This window comes from Leptonotus elevatus, chromosome 4, assembly GCF_054856555.1.
Source record: "Leptonotus elevatus isolate MCC_2025b chromosome 4, RoL_Lele_1.0, whole genome shotgun sequence".
Classification (NCBI taxonomy): Eukaryota; Metazoa; Chordata; class Actinopteri; order Syngnathiformes; family Syngnathidae; genus Leptonotus; species Leptonotus elevatus.
In genome coordinates, this window is record NC_141242.1 from 20156141 (window position 1) to 20176247 (window position 20107).

The window sequence follows — 20107 nt, forward strand, 5'->3', positions numbered from 1 at the left end:
AGTATCTTCATATTTGAACACCATTCAATCATACCGTTATCACGACCATAAAACCGTACCCCTATGACGTTAAAATGTGTTGTTGTTGTTTGGCCTGTTCCGGCCATGTTTTGTTTCAAAAACTTCGTTCAGCCAATTTGCTAACCTTGACCACGTCAAACTAAAATATAGTGGCGACATTAGCTAATTTGAAATTGTCGATACAACACTATAATAGATTTAAAAATAAAATATCTCCGCTCTTGCAACGGGCCAGTGGCGCAATGGATAACGCGTCTGACTACGGATCAGAAGATTCTAGGTTCGACTCCTGGCTGGCTCGATCGTTTTTATTTTTATCTACAATCATTATTTTAAACACAAGCGATTGACATTTGGACATCCGAGTTTTGCAAGTCCAAAATCGACCCCGAGGCAGACGTCTCCATATGATCTCAAAATGAGTACAGAAAGTGAAGGTACACTATATTATACATACAACACTATATTATACACACACGCGCGCGCAGCGCGCACACACACACACACACACACACATATACTGTGTATACATACAGCTTTTATATGGAAAATGTTAAAGGTTTTGGAAAATTAATGAGAAAACATGGTAAGTTGGAACTGCTTTTAAAAAAACAAAAGTTTAATTGTCCTGATTCTGGAGGGTCCGACTCCTTTGGAGTCGGATATAAAAATATGAAGAGAAAATTAGCCTTTCAATTTTGACCGTATGTGAAACATTTGTTTAAAGCTTTTAATGTGCTTGAGTAAATTCCACACTGTTCAACAATGTGAAAGAAAAACACACGTTTATTTGATAGTCAAGTAATTGTTATTGTTTTTGTTTTTTAGTGGTAGTTGAGTCCATTGAACTCTGCCTGGCAACAGGCAGACGTGAAGTAAAATAATCCCAACTATAAATCCTGTTGATCCAATATTACATTTACAATATGATATGATTATTATATAACATAATGTTATAACAACGCTAGAGACCTTGGGTATATGTATTATTATTATTTTAACCCTGAAAAAGCAGAACACAGCAAATCTGCTGACGTCTGACGTGATTGGCGGCTCCTTGCTTGCACTTGCTTGCTCGCTCCAGCGGAGGCCCACATTCAGTCACACGAGAGGAGGAGATCATGCACACTGCAGCGGAAACACGAGTGGGAGTGATGTAATGTCGCCTGTCTCCTGACCACGGATGGCTGTTTGTGCCAGGCTGTGCGGAGTGGGTCAGTCGCGGAGCTGCCGAAGGCGTCCGCGGCAGAATCAGCAGGACCAGGCGAGCGATTCGGACATGGACGACGAGGAGGAAGAACGGATCGTGGGCCAGAGACGAAGCGACGCCGGCTGCGGGGGCCCGGCGAGCGGCGTCAACACTGCAGGGCCGAGCCGGATGTACCGCGGCGTACTAGACGGCACGGGACACACGCACCCGCAGGCTTTGTCGGAACTACCACCGGAGCTTTTAGTGGAGATCTTCTCCTTGCTTCCCGGGACCGCGTTACCCAACGTCGCCCTCGTCTGCAAGAAATTTAGACAAATCCTCAAAACAGAAACCATCTGGAGAAGGCGGTGCATGGAAGGTATAAAGACAGCAGCGGGCGTTGAGATCATTTAAACGGCCTGCTGCTAATCTCTTGTTGCTACATCGCGTAGACGTCACACGACGTGACATTCTTCCGTGCAATTAATTCGATGAGCCGCTGCAGCGTAAATATTAGGAACCCTGCAGGCATGTTTGGGTTCCCCCATTGGCCGCTAGAGGCCTGCCTATTGATCGGAAACGAGAAGCCCCGACACGCCGCTGTCATAACAAAGCAAAGGCGAATGGCAGACTTTGTTTACAGGCCCTCAGATCAGCAATCCCGCAGTTGTCTGAAGGTCTGTGCAAGGGTCCTCCGCTTTTGCGTCAGTGCTTCCCAATCTTGCATTGAGACAAGGCACAGATTTTGCATGAGAAAAATATTACGGCACATCACCAAACAAATATGTCCCAAAAAGTAGTCTGGAATGGTGGATCGCGTTTAAATTGTAATCACAGGTACCCAGTGAGACATGTAGCCCTGTTTAGTGGAGCAAAAGGCGGTTTTTCTGCGGTATGAATGACAACAGGTGGATAATACTCAGGTTAATTGGACCTTTTGCAGGCTACATGTAGCAGGCTTAACTAAAGGCTAGATAGATTTCTGACGGGGCTATGCATGTAATTGTTGTGCCTGTCACTGACATGGGTAGATTAACAAAGATGTATTATATGTTGTAAATAATATTTTTGGGACAGGGCAACTCTAAGCATTTGCTTTGGAAAGGAGACTCGGCATAACAGTTTCCACTGTCAGTATGTTACAAGTAACATGGATGGCAGCTGATTGAAAAATAACTTGTACATCTTAAATGTGTAATAGCTCTGGGTTGTGTACTACGCGCAGTAAATTCAATAGTTCAGTGTCAGGACTTTTCAAGGTGGGAATGGTATTAAAAAGTTATATTCAACGATGAGAAAATAGCTCCTAAAGCCAACACTGCTTAGCATAGCCAGCTGTCAACTGGGTTTTGAGTTTAATGCATTAACATGTTGCCGCTATGCGTTTAATACAGACCGGCAGTTAACATGCCACCTTACAGCGAGTGGGAATTGCTGTGTGCATATAGTCCATTAAGAGAAATTGGATAGCACATTCCGAGTACAGCACAGCGGTTGGGAATCACCGGCTTAGATTAAAAATATAGTTACAGCCCTTGTATATTTTTAATGAAATCATGTTCCTATTCACTACAGGAGTGTGTGCCAGTACTTTACTGTACACTGTTGAAACGTATCCAAATTAAAGTTTGACACTGTTAAAAAGACAGCAATACTTGACTTAATCAAATGTAAGTGTGTGTTTGCACACATTGTACCACGAAAATTGTAACCAGTCGTTGAGTAGCCATCTCGTGATTCAGAATTAGAATAGGAATGTCTTGCTGAAAGACTCTTAACACACTCCAATATCTATTCTGGAGATCTAGTTCAGATGCAGCGAAAACCTTCTTACTGTACCAAAATACATGAAATAACCAAAAGTATTAAGACACTATTACACTTGTCGAAACTGAAATTTAAAGCAAATACTGAGTTTCTGCAAGAGCAGCTTACAGTCAGCAGAGAAGTTTGAAATAGAGTTGACCTAATGACTCACCAGCTCTGTTTTGGTTCCTCCCAAAGGTGTTTGATCGTTCTTCCACACTCATCCAAGTATGTCTTTATAGACATTTTTTTGTACACAGCTGGAGCAGAAGAAACCTTCTCCAAACTGACCTTCCACACAGTTGTATACATAAAATAGGCTAACATTTCTTGGTCATGTCAAGATTCAAAATGAAGGGGAATGTAAGACAATAAATTGTGAGACATGTTCCATCTCTTTTGTTCTCACTGTGTAAAATTAACCAGTTTGAATACATTGTAGCATGTTATGCATTTGTGATTGCAAGACTTCAGAAACTGCTGAAATCCCCCAGTGTGTCAACACTGTCTATTTGGGTCACGTCTCCTAGTGGTGGTGTTGCTGCCATTAAAATGTCTCTCTTCTATCTCACTTGATTAAGCTGCTGCTTTGAATACAGCTGCCAAAATGTAGCCTACAAAATCCCGCAGTGCTTAATATAACCCAATGTGGTTATATTTTTCGTAATGTATCTTTTTTCTCTGCAGAGTTCCACATTAAGGAGGATCTGAGAAAGATGGAAGGGGGCGGAGTTTCTAGTCGAGACCTCTATGTGAAACGTGAGTGAGATTAGTTTATAGTGAAATGTCTAGGGCAGTGGTTCTCAACCTTTTTCCAGTGATGTACCCGCTGTGAAATATTTTTCAGCCAAGTACCCCCTAACCAGCACAAAGCGTTTCTGGTTGGAGAAAAATTATTGAAAAGTGCCATAATTTTCTTATTTATTTAACTTTGGAGCTTTATTTGTATAGTGCAGGGTTCTGCAACCTGCGGCTCTGCAGCCATATGTGGCTCTTGAGTCCCTTTCCCGTGGCTCCCTTTGGAGCTCTAAAACAATTAGCACAAATTAATATTTTTCTTACAAACCGTTTTTTTTTTTGATACAAATATTAATTTAATGAATTGAAAAGTGCCATAATTTTCTTATTTATTTAACTTTGGAGCTTTATTTGTATAGTGCAGGGTTTTGCAACCTGCGGCTCTGTAGCCATATGTGGCTCTTTAGTCCCTTTCCCGTGGCTCCCTTTGGAGCTCTAAAACAATTAGCACAAATTAATATTTTTCTTACAAACCGGTTTTTATTTTTTTTTTAGATACAAATATGAATTTAATGAATTAATTATTTTTGATTTAAAAAAACGAATGATTAACTATTAAAAAAAATGTCAGTCCAAAATTTTAATCTGTTAGAAAAAGAGAGACAAAAGATGGATGAAAAAGTAAAAAATTACCTAAAATGTCCAAAAAGGAATAAACGTTTTTGGAATTGTCAAAAAAGTCAGAACATTTATTAAATAAAACACATAAAATTAAATGTTCAAAAAGTAACTATAAAAATGTCCCCCCCAAAAATTACCATAAAATGTACCGTACATAAAATTGCCCCAAGAAAGTCAGAATATTTATTTTTTTTAAAGGCAGAAAAGAAAACATAGAACAAAACACGAAAGAAGAAATAAAAAAAAATTACCATAAAATGTAAACAGAATTGCCACAAAAAAAAGTCGGAAAATTTATTTGAGAGAAGGCAGGAAAGAAAATGTTCAAAAAGTAACCATAAAATGTCCCAAAACAAAAGAGGAAATCCACAAAATTACCATAAAATGTCCACAAAAGTGCCAAAGATGTCAGAAATTTGACAGGAAGTTAGAAAAGTCTAAAAATGTATGAAAACTTTTATGAAAAATGAAAAACAAAAGCAAATCCAAAAACGGAAGGCAAAAGGAAGAAGAAAACGAATCTGTACATATTAGATGCTGCATATTTTTCTGTTTTGTTACAGATCTAATTAGCTCTTGGACCTTCAGTCTACATGCCTGTGTTGTGTGCTTGTTCAGGTGTTAACCCACGAGTGAAGTCTGGGTTCTTTGTGAAGCTCCTTCCGGACTACGACCATATGGACTATAAAGACGTGTACACACATTGTATGTGCATGGGCCTGATTTAATGGCTACAGCACGAGGGCCTGCGTGTTTTTGTGTGTGGGGGGGCTACTGTTAGTGTAATTGTGATTGAAAGTGTTTTGCTCTCTGTGTGACGTGCAAATGCTTTTAGTGGCCAGAAATAGAGACATGAGATGCATACTCTCTGTAGTGTTTTGTGTAGCAAGCTGGCAGAAGGAAACGCAATCCCCTCACATATTCCTGTGAGGTTTCTAACAAATTGAACTCTTTACTAATTGAGATAGGGGAAAAAAACACATGCAGTCTGCCCTTGTGGAAAGCGTGTGCACAGCACTATTGGGATGTGTTGATTACGGTGCTTTGTGTTCTTGTGTTGCAGTGCTTCATCCGTACAGACACATTTTGGGATTATGGCAGCCTGACATCGGCCCTTATGGGGGGTTACTTAATGTTGCGGTAAGCCGAAATACTGTATGAAATGGAAATCTTTATGAACTACAATATTTAGCTGCAGATGTTTGACAAGTAAATTTTTCCAAGGTTGATGGGTCATTTATCATCGGCTGGATGTATTTGCCACCACATGACCCTCGTGTGGAGGATCCCATGAGAAGACGGCCTCTCTTTCGTATCCACATGGAAGAGAGCAAAAAGGCCACTGTGGAGTGTATGTATGGGCACAAGGGTCCCCACAAAGGAGACATCCAGGTGAGAGAGAGGGAGAGGGGGGGGCAGAGAGAGAGGGAGAGAGAAAGAGGGGGGACAGAGAGAGAGGGGGGGTGACAGAGAGAGAGAGGGTGGGTAGAGAGGGAGAGGGGAGAGAGAGAGAAAGAGAGAGACCTTAGAAATGAAACATTTATTCCTCAAGGTGTGAAAATTCATTAATTTTCTATGTTGTAATCTTTAGATTGTCAGGAAGGATGAATTTTCAACAAAATGTAACCAGACGGATCATCACCGCATGCCAGGAGGCAGACAGGAAGTGGGTCAAATCGAAAGTTACTCTACTTGCTCTGATTTGGGATGATCATTTCTCTTGATAAAAGTTGTATTTTCTTCAACTTCAAACACTTGCTTGAGTATTCAGATGGTCTGTGTGTTTGTGTAGGAGTTCAGGACATGGCTGGAGGAAGAATGGGGTCGGACACTAGAAGAAATCTTCCATGAGCATATGCAGGAGCTCATCCTGATGAAGTTCATTTACACCAGCCAATACGAGTATGCAACATTTGCATGTACAGGTTTTTACATCAGACTCTTCCTGACTCATGACTTTTGGATTTGAAATTCTAATATTGCTAAGCATTATATTTTAAAATCACTGAAAATTCTGCTTTAGATCATAGAAAGCAAGTATGCTACGGCTTAATTTTGATTGTCACTATGAAAGAGGTTATAATGTAATTTAGTTGTATCAAATGTTCTGCCTTTTCAAAGTAATACTTTTCAGTTTGGATTGACACTGTCAGAGATGTATCACTCCTACAACATGTGCAATATTGTGTTTATAGTTTGCACTGATCTGGAACTGCACTTCATCATACTGAAGGGGCTTTCAAATATGTTGCACCGATTATGCCCTGACTATCAAATAATTGCACGGAGCACCACCATTTCAAATTATAACCATACATGGACCAGCCACAAGATGATGACTGCTTGCAGCTCTCAGTATGATTGCAAGTACACATCAATACCACTGCAACCACGATAATAAACCTCGTGACAGACATGTCATGGATGTCATTATGTTACTGTTAAGATACTGTTCATAATATGCATGTGTGGTTCTTGGCATGGACATGACCTGATTAAAGTCTAAGAAGAAGTGAATTATCTATAGGCTTGGATCATTTCATAGTCAATCAACAATCTCTGTTGTTTTCTCTTGTCAGCAACTGCCTGACATACCGGCGGATCTACTTACCTCCTCCAATGCCCTCTGACTTGATTGGGCCAGGCCTCTTTAAAGGCACCTATGGCAGTCACGGTTTGGAGATTGTCATGCTCAGCTTTCATGGGACCTCGGCAAGGGCCACCAAACTCACCGTGAGTCACACCTCTACTATCTCAACCATCAGCAAACTGGCTTTGGCCTTTTGCCTTTATTTATTTACTATGAATAATATTAGAACACAGAGAAAATACCGGATTGTTCTAACTCTTTACACACATGTTGATTTCCCACCAGCAGACGCCTCTGTTGTCAATCATTAGTAAATGCCCTCTAGGCCAGTTTACACACAAACACATCCTTATCCTGAGCAAGCAAATTAACTCGTTGCATAAGATACAAAAAAAAACAAAAAACGTGAGTGTTCATGTGAGAGAATTAGTATGTACAGTTGTGCTTGAAAGATGAGCATAACTGAAAATGTACAAAAATTGAACATCGCTTAATGACACAAAAATGCTATGAATCGTCACCAAAACGTATATCATATTTACTCATGTCAATTTCAACCTCTGAAAATATCAAAACATTTATTTGTATTTTGGATTTTATGGGCATTAGGCCTTTCTCTCACGAGACAGTGCACTCAAATTTTACAATCATACCCCTAGGGTATGTAATGTTGATGAAGCCCTTAAAGAACCCTGGTCCTCGAGAGCCACTGTCCTGGCTGTCTTCCATGTCTCCCTCCACCAACACAGGAACAGGATCGTTATCAGGCTTCTACAGAGCTTGCTGATGAGCTGATAATATGAGTCAGGTGTGTTGGAGGAGGGAGACATGGAAAACAGGCGAGGCAGTGGCTCTCGAGGACCAGGGTTCCCTACCCCTGCCTTAAAGGGTACTTTGTTGAACCTCTCATACAGGGTTCTGGGTGGAACCTTTCACAGATGGTTCTGGGTATAACCCGTTATGTTTTCGGTAGAACCCTTTGGAAGGATTCCAGGTGTAACCTTCATAAATAGTTCTAACAGGAACCAAAAAAGGATTCTTATGAGGACAAGCCGGGGAACCTAAAAAGGTTCTAACAAGCACTTTTACTTCTAAGAGTGTACTGTAGTCAACCCAAGAAGAGAAATTCTCTTTTCTAACACATATTTCATGCAGTTCCAGTCTATGCAATGCTAAGCAGTTTGGATAGCTAAAAAAAATTCCATAGTCCAGCAGAAAATGACACATGGTGCATCTTGCATGATACAGTTGATCCTGGTCCACTGTCTACAGGTTTGGTTATATATTTTTTCTTCCCTGATCTAATAAAGTTGTGACATTACATTATAGAGGGTTTTTGTAGCGCAATTTGATGAAATGAAATGATACAAATGCCAAAGTGAACTCTAAAGGATTCAAATGTGCAGACTGTGTTTTTTGGTCCACAGGTGTGAAGAAAGCCTTAAGAATTCACACTGGTGTCTTAAACACAAGAAATCTAATCTTATCGATAAAGCCCCAACCTAATTGAATATTTTATGTGACTCCAATACACAATAATGAGGAGTTATCAACTTCATACCGTGGTATTTTTACCAGCTGAGATGTCAAGAGGGGCTCCAAAGTTGACTGTATTTTGTACAATGTGTGCAGGGAGACCCCAACGTTCCTGCTGGACAACTGACTTTGGACATTGACCTGAGTCAGCCACTCATCCTTCCAGACTTGGAACATCAGCGCAATATAGAGGAGCTGTCACGCCTTGTATTGGGGGTACATGTGCAAGTACAGAGGCAAGAGAGGGAAAGCACCCCTGCCACAGTGAGAGTCCCTGCAGGAGGTGCCTGTGCGGATGCTGCCGCAGCAAAAGTGGCTGCGGTCGATCATAGCGTCGGTTCCGATTGCTGCAAGCCAGGTCCAAGTTCACAGCCTGGTTCTTCTGATAGCCAACCCTTCGTCCTGCCCCTAGGAGTCATGGCTCGCAATGAAGTGTACCCACGCTCTTGCAGAAAATGGTAAGAACATCTGAAATATATTATAACTGTTATATGTGTTATTAAGCAGAGGTGGGTGCGTCAATGAATTTTGAGTGTCTGTCATTCGGCTCTGAGCCAAACATCAATCTGGCAACATTATTTTAACCAGTCATTGCTAAATTACAGCCGCTATTTTAGGGCCGGCAGTAAATTACATGGGCGGAGTCCGTCAATCGTCAGCCCGTCAACGTTATTTTAACCACCGTCATGCTAAATGACATTTTGTCATAACTATTTTCCGTTACTATTCTTTTCCTCACTATGTCGCCACATATAGTATGTACACACGGTCGTAACTGCCAAGAATACTGCCGCGCATGACCAACGGACTCAATACTCATTTACGGCCCGCCATCCATTTTTCAGTTTGACACAATTTTAAAAAAATTTGGGGAGATGGTCAAAGTAAGGGATGGTGTCAGAAAAAAAGAGGTGAGACTTACAAATAAATTGGTTTATATACATTGCATTTTCTAGATATGCAAAACACAAATAAATTATTTGTACTTTTTTTTTTTTTAAGACTAAACGCAAATCCTCATATGAAAAAGTTTGAACAAATGCACAGTGGACACTTCTGATTTAGCTGTTCACTAAGCAGCCTGGTGTAAAATGGCGCACCGAAGGACCCCTTAGCTGTCTAATAACGTGCTGGATGTAAAATAAATGAACTGAGCACCAATCGAATGCTTGCATAAACATAGCAATAACGAGGAGTTTAAAAAGGGAGGAAAACATTATCGTCGCTGTTTGCGGACAGCGCACACACGAAATATCCACCTCCAGATCAGCGAGATTACAATATATACAATATACAAATATTGTGTCAGTATTGACTATATTTATATAGCATCATTTGTGTATAAAATTGTTGCAACACCTGTGCAGAGAAGCTAATACTCCTTGTGCAGCTTTTGACAATGAGAGGGCCACTGCCACCTACTGTAGTAATGTGCAATTACACTTTATTCTTGTACTGCAAAAAAAACACATATTCCCCGGAGTCACACGTACCCCACCTGGCATCGCACAGGAGGCCCCCAGGGTCTTGGTCTCAGTTTGTATCACACATCTCATTGTCTAGGACAGGGTTCACCAATTCCGGTCCTCGAGGTCCGGAGTCCTGCAGGTTTGAGATGTTTCCGCCTAGCAACACACCTGATACTAAAGATCAGGATTGTTTTCAGGCACGCTGATGAGCTGATTATGTGAATCAGGTGTACTAGTTGGCGGAAACATCTAAAAGCTGCAGGACTACGGACCTCGAGGACCGGAATTGGTAAAGCCTGGTGTCGGTTAAGTAAATGAGACATTTGAGATGGCCTTTGAGCAATTCTTATCCTCTGTGAAAGTACAATAAACCTATCCACATATTGCCACTTGCCAGTCATACAGCAGAAATTTTCTTGAATGATTACCTTGCACCAATAAACACTCCAATAGGGTGCCAAAAGGAGCTGGGATAGGCTCTAGCTCACACATGACCTTAATGATGTTAAGAAAATGGATGGATGGATGTATTCAAATTTGTGAACAGAATTAGAAAAATAATCCTCCATATTTGTGTGCATCCACCGCAGCTTCTATGGGACAGGTCTCATCGCCGGGCATGGCTTCACAAGTCCAGAGCGCACCCCAGGGCTATTTGTGCTATTCGATCAGGATCGTTTTGGCTTCATCTGGCTGGAGTTGAAGTCTTTCAGTCTCTACATTCGCCTGACGGACCCCCTGGCCCATGCACATGCCCCAAACTTGGAGCAATTCGAGGCCATGCTGCGCAACATGCAGTCTTGGACATCATGAGGCCCCAAACTTTAAGTGACTTCCTGGCAATACAATACGTCAAAAGAATAATAATAAATATATACAGTACATTATACCTCGCTCTCATCCCCACAGCGGTACACATTAGAAAGTGGCATTACCTTTTATGTTTCTCAAACATTTCATTTTACCGTCTAATAAGGGCAATTTTACCACATTGATCCGTCTTGGGTGACAACTGTGTTTATTTATTTCCCCCAGGTGAAACAAGATACGATATTGCATACCACTTATTATGGATCAAACTTTATGTGCCTCTGATTCTACAACCATGTCTGTACTTAGTCGTGTTTGAGAAGGTAATGGTGTGAAAGGCATTTCCATTCAATGCCCATTACGTTCAATAACATGCTGCATTTTATTCGCATTTGGCTTTGCAGCAAATTAATTTTAGGAAGAAGTATGCCTTTCAGTTTACTTTATACATGACATGATTTTCAATAGAACAGCTCCTCAGGTACTATTTGTCATAAAATTGTGAATTACAGGACACTACTCGGGCCTGTATCTTGTCATAATTAAAGTAAATCAGTCTGAAAGCTAGCTCAATAGGAAGAACAGGGCGTTTTTGCTACAGTTGGCAAAATAATTGCTCTTATCAAAGAGCGTAGCCCTGGTTTATTTATTTATTTATCTTGCTCTTTGAGCTTTAGTGATAATATTTTCACTGTACACTGGATTCATTCAATGTATCAGGTTATTACTGGTACTTTTTTTTTTTTTTTGCGAGATACAACATTGCAACATGTTATGCGTGTATCACGTTTGCTCTTTAAATGTTTGCCTTTTACCCCGTCCACAACTTTTTTTTCACGTCTAGCTGGACATTACAGAACTCTAACATCATCTCATCCTATGCCACCTATGTGTACGTATATTATATGTATGTCTTGTTATGGCTTGAAGGGGTTGCCCAGTAGCTTTTCTACTACAAGTGCAATTTTCTGGGCAGTATAGTAACTCATACCCAAAGAAAGAGCACTCTGGGCAGCATATTTGTAGTAGACTGCAGCTATACTAACATTTGCAGAAAAAATAAAAAAGAGCTTTTGTCTTGTTCATCTGAACCAAAATATGGTTCAATAAATTTTCCTATCTGCAAGTTATTTGCATCTGGCTGTTCAGTTGATTTTATCTTTGCATTGCTTTGTACTCACCTTTAGGGCTCATTTGGAGTATTTGCTGACAATTAAGGTGTACCAATTGAACTGAGTAGTAGATGGTAATCAATGTGCTTCTACAATAGATTTTTATCACAAGTGCCATGAATATTGTGGATCAAACTGCACATCCTAGTATCTTACACTACACCATTATCATAATTGACAGTATTATCCAAAAAGCCATTCTTTTCACACGTTAGGTTTCTACAGTCACTTGTTGAGGTACAACATTTTCATTGTGTTTACGTAAGGATATTTAATATGAAGAATAAAACATGCCACACAATGTTTAATTGATTTAATTAAAATGTTACATTTTTGAGAAGTGGACCGGGACATAATTCTCATAATGCATCGTGCTGCTTGGTTAAGACACTGAAAATGAGTTTAACAATTAGCTTATTGTATGCCGCAAAGAATCACTGCATTAAAACTTGAAAAAAAAACGGTGTGTAGTATTTTGCGCCATTGAGTGATGAACTGATAATTCATTTAAAAAACAACTATGAATTCCAATATTTGATTTTGAATATGAAAAAAAGTTCAATCTAAAAAATATTATTATTATTATTTTTTTTAATAGTAGGTCGTGTAATTGCTAATTATATTACATAGGTCGCATCGCACCTTCCAGGAGACATGTTTCGCCGCCATCTATCTGCTATGGATACATGAAGGAGAAGAACTTAATGAGCGTTGTTAGTCTCTGGTGGTAGCCACTAGATGGCACTAAATCCTACACACTTGTCTTTTAATGAACGAATCAAAATGATGCAAGCTGAAGCTGATAGGCTAAAAATTGGGTGGGGGGGGGGGCGCAAATCTTCTAAAGTTCACTGCGCTTAATCTTCTCCTTATGTAGTCGAACCTTCTCTGGGAAGATCTGAGTCATAAAGACAAAACGATTCTTCTTCAGGTGCTGAAAGGTGACCTGCTCCTTTGCACTTATTGCGAGGTACTTCTCTTCTGTTCCATATATAGGCCAGTGAGCAAGGCCATCTCCATTAGGTGACCTACATGAATGCAAACAGTACAGACAAGCTTGTCTTATTATTTGTTTCACTCTGATTATATCTGCATTAAATAAAAAGGAATTTTGGGTAATTACCCTGTCCGAGCAAAGTTGCCCCAGTAGGCCATCATCGTTCGACTAAGTTGTTCTTCCTCCTCTAGGCATGTAGCTAAAACAAAGAGCCTTGGTGAAACACTGTATGCTACTCTAAGTAAACATTGCCTATTTTTTAACATGTCAAATAAGGTCTCACCATTTAGTCGAATCTGGTGTTTTGTAAAGCAAAACCCTAAAACTGTAAGGATTTCATCTCCATGGTCACACTTAACAAAGCTTGGCCTTTTTGCCCTCATGAAATGAAGCGGATGCTGGTACTCATACAAGTACACGCGGGCACCTGCATCTACAGATAGAAGAGTCTACAGTAGGTTGCCATACACAAATTGATGGGAAATGTTTGTGTACTCATTGTACCTCTGTGAGCATTTGCAACCTTAAGGGCAGGAATGTTGAACAAAAAGTCCCCAAAGAACTCGGTAAAACCATCTCTATTTTTCTCACGATCTTCTCCAGCTCCAATATATTCCTCTACCATCAAATCGATGACAGTGGATTCATTGACCTGAAAAACATAAATGGCACTTTTAAGAAAAAGTCAGAATGGTGAAGGAAAGTAATACTATAGCATCAAGACTCAGAGTCTTACATTGGAGATGAAGAACGACATTGTGTTTACAACCTGCTCCCGGTCCATTCCTTCAGTCCAGTTTGGAGGAGCCATGAACTGTAGGAAAAAGGGAAGATGTGATATGATTTTAATGAGTGGAGTTTAGAGATTGCAGAAACATATTTGTCACACTTACGGTAGGAATTAACCAGCCACCTTCATCATCATTTACGCCAGTCATGAACGGGACATTCTGAATTTCATGCTTCTCTAATAGCTCGTTTATTGGTTTTGTCAGGAAATGTCCATCTGCATTTATAGAAAGTCTTATTGTTGGGTCCTGAGAAAAGACATTTTAAATAAGGGACAAAAACAGGGCAACCTGTCATGAATTTTGACACCAGTTCGTCTTTTACACAAATTCTGAGTTGATATGTTTTGCATACCTGTGCTAAAGTCAAAAAAGGGTCAATATCAACGTTTCTCAAGCAGGAAGCAATCGCCTGTGTGCTTTCAATGCTACATCCAGATGCATTAGCCACAACCTGAAGATGCATAACAAGAATTCATCAGTTACAAGTTTTACAGTGCCTTGCGAATGCAATCCCAATCCCCCTTGATTTTTTTAACCTTTTGTCACATTTCAGGCTTCAAAGATTGAAGTTCAAACAAAGATTGGCTTTTGTTTTTTTGTTGTGAAGAATCACCAAGTGTGACACACTCGTGAAGTGAAAATGTATCCACTGTTTTAAACTGTTTTAAATGTATTTTCACAAATAAGTAACTGAAAAGAAGGTTGTGCTAAATTTGTCACCCCCTTTTCTCTGAGTGCAGCCAACTGACTGGAAAAGTTCTCTGATGATTTCTGAATAATCCAATGTTGACCAAAATGACTGATGATGATAAATACAGTACAGCCTGTGTGTAAACTAATCTGAGTATAAATATATCTTCTCTCTGAGATCTGTGGAAAGAATATTGGGAAGCAAAAAGCATCATGAAGACGAAGGAACATAGCAGGCAGTTCTGGGATAAAGTTGTGGAGAGGTTTAAAGCATTATTATTATTCTAGGTTCTACAAAGTATTAACTCGGGAGGTGTATATGGGTGAATATTTTTGCGCATTCTACTTATAAGTTTTGTTTAAAATAGCATATACATTTTGTTCCACTTTACAATTATGTGCCATTTGGTGTTGATTTGTCACAAAAAAATAAAAATTATATATTCATGCTTGAAACCTGAAATGTGTCAAAATGTCAAAAAGTTAAAGAGGAGCTAATACTTTCGCAAGGCACTGTATATTGACACCACACTATGTGGATTTTAGAATTAGAATCAACCTGTGCTATTTGTAGAGGATCATTTGAGATCAATGCATCCATTGCAGCACTTCCACTTTCAGCAATGGCTCGATGGATCAGGCCATTGGATAATGGTGATAGAAGCTGTTTATAAACCAAAAATCAGTGCATCAAATCCCCTGTGACCACAATAAAGAATTTCAGAATGCTGACGTATCAGCTGATTAATTCTTACCAACAGGGAAACGCTCACTCCACCAGCAGACTCGCCGAAAACGGTGACCGAGGTTGGGTCTCCTCCAAAGTTGGCAATGTGCTTTTGGATCCAGCGGAGGGCTTCAACCTGGTCCAGCAGGCCAAAGTTACCAGGCAGATGCTCATCTCCTGTGCTATATAAGACATACATGACCACAAGTTATGATTGTTGCTCACATATCAAAACACCTCTAAGGTCATACAATATTTGGGGTGAGAAACTATCCTACAAAGTCCACACTTCGCTTTTTCACAAAGCTATCTTAGCAGCTTTGACGTGGTTTTAAGAAAAGAAAAATTTAGGAAAGAGAACAATATAAACTGCAATCCACTGGAGTTTGCAGACTCTCATACAAAAAGGCAATCTAATCTGGTCCTACCTCAAGTGTGCATGTTCTTCCTGTGCGTGCATAGGTTTTCTTGGGTATTTCCTCCAGTCCATCAACGTACATGCTAAATTGCCCATTGGTGCCATGACATGTCATTGGTTCCTGGTTCCAGTTATCATGTCCACGTGTCAAGCCTTATCTTAGTGTTTCTTTGCTACTTTGAATCTTATTTTTGGACTTGATTTTAGTCTTTTGATTGTACTCTGTACCTTGGTTGTCTTTTTGTTCTTTTCAAATAAAATTATTTTTGGATGGCACTCCTGTCTTGCATCCTGCTTCCCTGCACTTGGGTCATCAACCATGCAAAACCTTAACACAGTGGTGTCCAACTATTGCCCAGGGCCATTTGCGGATTGTGGCCCTGCGTCCATTTTTTTTAACGGCTCGCGGCATATACTGTTGCTAAAAATGGCTAGTAAAAAAGAAAAAAAAGGCTGAAAGTGGGCAGTGTGAGAAAGGAGGGTGTCAAAAAATAGGTGCCGCACCTACGAATAAATTGATTTATATACTGTAGATCTTACCTAATATGAAAATATACAAATACAGTAAACTATTTACCACTAAAATAAATACACAATTTCAAAACTCTAAAATGCCATATTTCTTCCACTCTGTGCTCTGCATCAAGTTCCAACTTAAGAACATTAATCATGCTCAAGTAACTGAAAAAGGGTCAGCTTACTACAGTTTGGTTTTGTTTTGGTTCAGAATCTGGAGATAATATTTGGTTATTGTTCAGTGCAGGGGTGGATTTAGAAAAATCTTGAAAATCCGATTCTATTTGCGTTATCACATTTAGCGGAAAGCTGTTATATAGCAATTTTTCGAAATTACTAGAAAATAGAAACTATATATAATTGCTTGCCTGATTGATTAGATTAAATTAAGAAAATGTTAAAGTAGCCCTTGTATCCTTCCGTTTTTCTGTATGTGGCCCTCAAATCAAAAAAAAATATTGGACCCCCCCCCCCCCCCCCTGCCTTAACACATTGTTTTGAATGTGACTATGATTGGATGTTTGGTGATCTGGTAACCAAAGCGATCAATCAAGTGTGTATACAGCCTCTTGCCCAAAATCAGTTGAGATAGGCTCCTCCTGACGATCCTATAACCAGGATGAGCGGATTCATTGTATTTCCTACTTTAAAAATGTCAGTGTACCTGAGAAAGCCCAAAACTCCCAAGCGATATTGGATCAACACCACAACCACATCCTGGTAAGCAGCAAGGGCGGATCCATCATACACTGAAGCTGATCCCAATGTAAAGCCTCCACCATGGATCCATGCCATGACCTGGTCAAACAAAAACGAGCCACAAATACATTCTGAACAGGTTTAAGTCAGATTTCAATTTACGCTAGATATGAATAGTTATGGACAGTCAAACTGGTCATAACATCATCATTCAAACTGAATCTTGCGTACAAGTAAAACATAGAATAACTATTGAGGCCTCCCTAACAGCGAATTGTAGCAGCAGATATTTCTTACTGGAAGCTTAGCATCAAGAGCTTTGTTTGCAGGAGTATAAATGTTGAGGTAAAGGCAGTCCTCTGAAACATCCGGAACTTCTTCTGCTATGCCATCCATCATCTGCAGCAGATCTATAAGGAACTGTCTATATTGAATGCACCTGAAGAAATAAATTGTTTGCATATATAAAAGTGAGAGATGACACATTTCTCCCACGAGCAGTATCATACAATTGGAGCACAGTAATTCTTACATTGGTGGTTGCCTGCTGGCATCTCTCACTCCCTGCCATGCCTCCACTTTCTGGGGTGGAGCCAGTCTCAGACCAGGGCCGACGGGTGGCTTGGCAAATGGGACACTCAGGTAGGCGTAGGCGCCCGTCTCCTTCCCTTTTACACTTGCATACTCCCCTTTCAAGCTGCCAAGCTCCGTGTGGACAACAGGTGCTGTCAAGGTCAAAGTGCAGAGTCAGAATCCTTATGTAATTAAAAATTGATCATAAACAGCCAACTCACACTTGAAGTAAGGCAAATCTGAACTCATTTATTGATATGTTACATCATCTGACTTGATATCACTGACTGGTGCTTGGACTTGTTGCTATGAGGGCATATCAGGTGACGTACGTGGAAAAACAAAACAAAACAAACCTCCCCCTGCAGGTCATGTTACCACTGGAGTAATAGAGGTGTCAAGTAGGCCATTGGTTCTCAACTGGGTCCTCGAGTACCCCTATCCAGCCTGTTTTCCATGCCTTCTACAGGCAACACAGGTGTTCCAAACGATCAACTAATTAGCAAGCTCTGCATGAAGCCTGATAAATCCTCAGCTGTGTTGGTGGAAGGAGACATGGAAAACAGGCTGGATAGGGGTACTGGAGGACCGGGATTGGGAACCAGTGAAGTAGGCTACTGATCAAATGATTACTAGAGCAGAAACCAAACAATATACCTTCATAATGACAACACATAATTTACTGGTTTGATCTTTTTAAGACTATTTCACACTTTGAACATTATGCAGCCTTAAAATAAACATCCAGTCAGTTTAAAACTTCATTCAGTCAATACATGATTGATGTGAACAGATGCACAGTAATGGAAAATCCCACAACTTCATATTGCGCAAGTCAGGTTAGTGGTACATAGGTGACTGGTGATGCAATTACTTCATTACTGTAATTAACAAATATATATAGTTATGGAAATAGTTTAGCTTAATCCTGAATATTATGCATCTGTCATCACACAAAGTAACGAAACATAAAAACGACAGTATAAAAACAGATAATTTTGTTTCTGCATGAGTGTGAGAACAAAAACAATCATTTTATGTAACTGGTTGCTGCTGGATTGGCAAAACACAAGGAAGATCAACTGCAGTAGATTATGCTTTAAGATATTTGAATGCAGTTCCATGTAGTGTAAGGCAACAATGAAAGATACTCAAATGAAGTTTCACATGAAATGGTTGTCCTGATCATGTCACTCACCGTCACGTTCTGCTGCAACACAGAAATAGAACAGAGCTGAAAGAAAGCAAAGCATTTCCTCTCCACGGAACTTCATGGTGCGGCTGGTCGTGTGAACGTCAACGCTGTGCTTGAGGCGTTGTGAAGAGGTGCACTCAAGTCAGCTGCCCTTTGCCCTCTGCGCATACTTGTGCTGTGGTGCCTTTGTTGCTCTTTTGTCAGAAAGAGAGTGCAACCTGCTCGTCCTGAATTCACAATACCCCAGCCCCCGCTTCCTCTTCAACTTACTCAATGCTTCCTTCCTTGCTTCAACTTGCTCATGTTAGAAAAACAATTTTATGTTTTCCCGTGTTCACAATGTTGATTATCAAACTCAGACAATGAGATCGGTGAAATCAGGATTTATTTTACATAAGCTTATGAGCAAGTCACCAATATCATTTCGTGATTCTTCAAACCCCTCCCCGTCTTCTTCGTCCAATCCTCAGCCGTTCTTCTCCTTCCCAGACAGTCACATGATACATCAATACACTCACCAAACTTCCCCCTCCTACAATTATGTTGTTTTCAGAGCAGATAAGAATTTGAGTTGTTTTTCCAAAGCAGACCTGCTGGCCCCAGTTTAAACAAAGGAATCTAATTAACACATTCGCTCTGCTCTCTCTGGTGAGGGACCAGACAAAGCATGGCTCAAAGGACCCCAATGATGAATACAAACTTTGGATCTTCGTTTCCCATGCCCGGACGCGGGTCACCGGGGCCCCCCTCTGGAGCTAGGCCTGGAGGTGGGGCTCGAAGGCGAGCGTCTGGTGGCCGGGCCTACACCCATGGGGCCCGGCCGGGTACAGCCCGAAAAGGCAATGTGGGTCCCCCTTCCCATGGGCTCACCACCGGTGGAAGGGGCCAAAGGGGTCGGGTGCGCAGTGAGTTGGGTGGCAGCCAAAGGCGGGGGCCTTGGCGGTCCGACCCTTGGCTACTGAAGCTAGTTCTGGGGACATGGAATGTCACCTCTCTGACAGGGAAGGAGCCCGAGCTGATGTGTGAGGCTGAGAAGTTCCGACTAGATATAGTCGGACTCACCTCCACACACGGCTTGGGTTCTGGTACCAATCCTCTCGAGAGGGGCTGGACCCTCTTCCACTCTGGAGTTGCCCACGGTGAGAGGCGCAGAGCAGGTGTGGGCATACTCATTGCCCCCCGGCTGGGCGCCTGTGCGGTGGGGTTTACCCCGGTGAACGAGAGGGTAGCCTCCCTCCGCCTACGGGTGGGGGGACGGGTCCTGACTGTTGTTTGTGCTTATGCACCGAACAACAGCTCAGAATACTCACCCTTTCTGGAGTCCTTGGAGGGTGTGCTGGAGAGCGCTCCCCCCGGGGACTCCCTCGTTCTGCTGGGGGACTTCAACGCTCACGTGGGTAATGACAGTGAGACCTGGAGGGGCGTGATTGGGAGGAACGGCCCCCCCGATCGAAACCCGAGCGGTGTTTTGTTGTTGGACTTCTGTGCT

General features: G+C 41.1%; 2 protein-coding genes and 1 non-coding gene across 4 annotated transcripts; 2 read left to right on the forward strand and 1 right to left on the reverse strand.

Annotated features, from left to right (window-relative positions):
* The first annotated feature begins 249 nt into the window (after positions 1-249).
* trnar-acg (transfer RNA arginine (anticodon ACG)) lies at positions 250-322 on the forward strand. The gene has a single exon. It is a non-coding gene; the product is annotated as a tRNA-Arg (tRNA).
* A 758-nt stretch (positions 323-1080) lies between these two features.
* Positions 1081-11970, forward strand: fbxo31 (F-box protein 31). 2 transcript variants are annotated; one of them, XM_086073469.1, is made up of 10 exons: positions 1081-1589; positions 3704-3775; positions 5054-5140; positions 5499-5575; positions 5660-5827; positions 6027-6101; positions 6228-6337; positions 7015-7168; positions 8658-9019; positions 10621-11970. In XM_086073469.1, exons 1-10 carry the CDS (start codon positions 1205-1207, stop codon positions 10841-10843), a joined length of 1713 nt encoding a protein of 570 aa, XP_085929595.1. In that variant the 5' UTR covers positions 1081-1204; the 3' UTR covers positions 10844-11970. The 2 variants fall into 2 exon arrangements, with proteins under 2 accessions (XP_085929595.1, XP_085929594.1); XM_086073468.1 differs by lacking the exon at positions 5054-5140 and having other exon boundaries at positions 1083-1589.
* A 340-nt stretch (positions 11971-12310) lies between these two features.
* ces2b (carboxylesterase 2b) lies at positions 12311-19015 on the reverse strand. Its single transcript, XM_086073467.1, has 13 exons — positions 18622-19015; positions 17383-17575; positions 17148-17289; positions 16816-16949; positions 15246-15399; positions 15050-15154; positions 14153-14251; positions 13903-14046; positions 13746-13823; positions 13514-13661; positions 13293-13442; positions 13136-13208; positions 12311-13040 (listed from the first exon to the last, which is right to left on the reverse strand). Exons 1-13 carry the CDS (start codon positions 18695-18697, stop codon positions 12854-12856), a joined length of 1683 nt encoding a protein of 560 aa, XP_085929593.1. The 5' UTR covers positions 18698-19015; the 3' UTR covers positions 12311-12853.
* Between the last annotated feature and the right edge of the window lie 1092 nt (positions 19016-20107).

Bases quoted from the DNA above. Each gene is read 5' to 3' on its own strand.
- fbxo31 (XM_086073469.1), top strand. From the start codon at position 1,205: ATGGCTGTTTGTGCCAGGCTGTGCGGAGTGGGTCAGTCGCGGAGCTGC. The intron at 3,776-5,053 runs GTGAGTGAGATT...GTGCTTGTTCAG, and splicing joins TCGAGACCTCTATGTGAAAC to GTGTTAACCCACGAGTGAAG. The intron at 7,169-8,657 runs GTGAGTCACACC...CAATGTGTGCAG, and splicing joins CAAGGGCCACCAAACTCACC to GGAGACCCCAACGTTCCTGC.
- ces2b (XM_086073467.1), bottom strand. From the start codon at position 18,697: ATGAAGTTCCGTGGAGAGGAAATGCTTTGCTTTCTTTCAGCTCTGTTC. The intron at 17,576-18,621 runs GTGAGTGACATG...TGACCTTGACAG, and splicing joins TGTTGCAGCAGAACGTGACG to CACCTGTTGTCCACACGGAG. The intron at 15,400-16,815 runs GTACACTGACAT...TGTCTTATATAG, and splicing joins GGAGTTTTGGGCTTTCTCAG to CACAGGAGATGAGCATCTGC.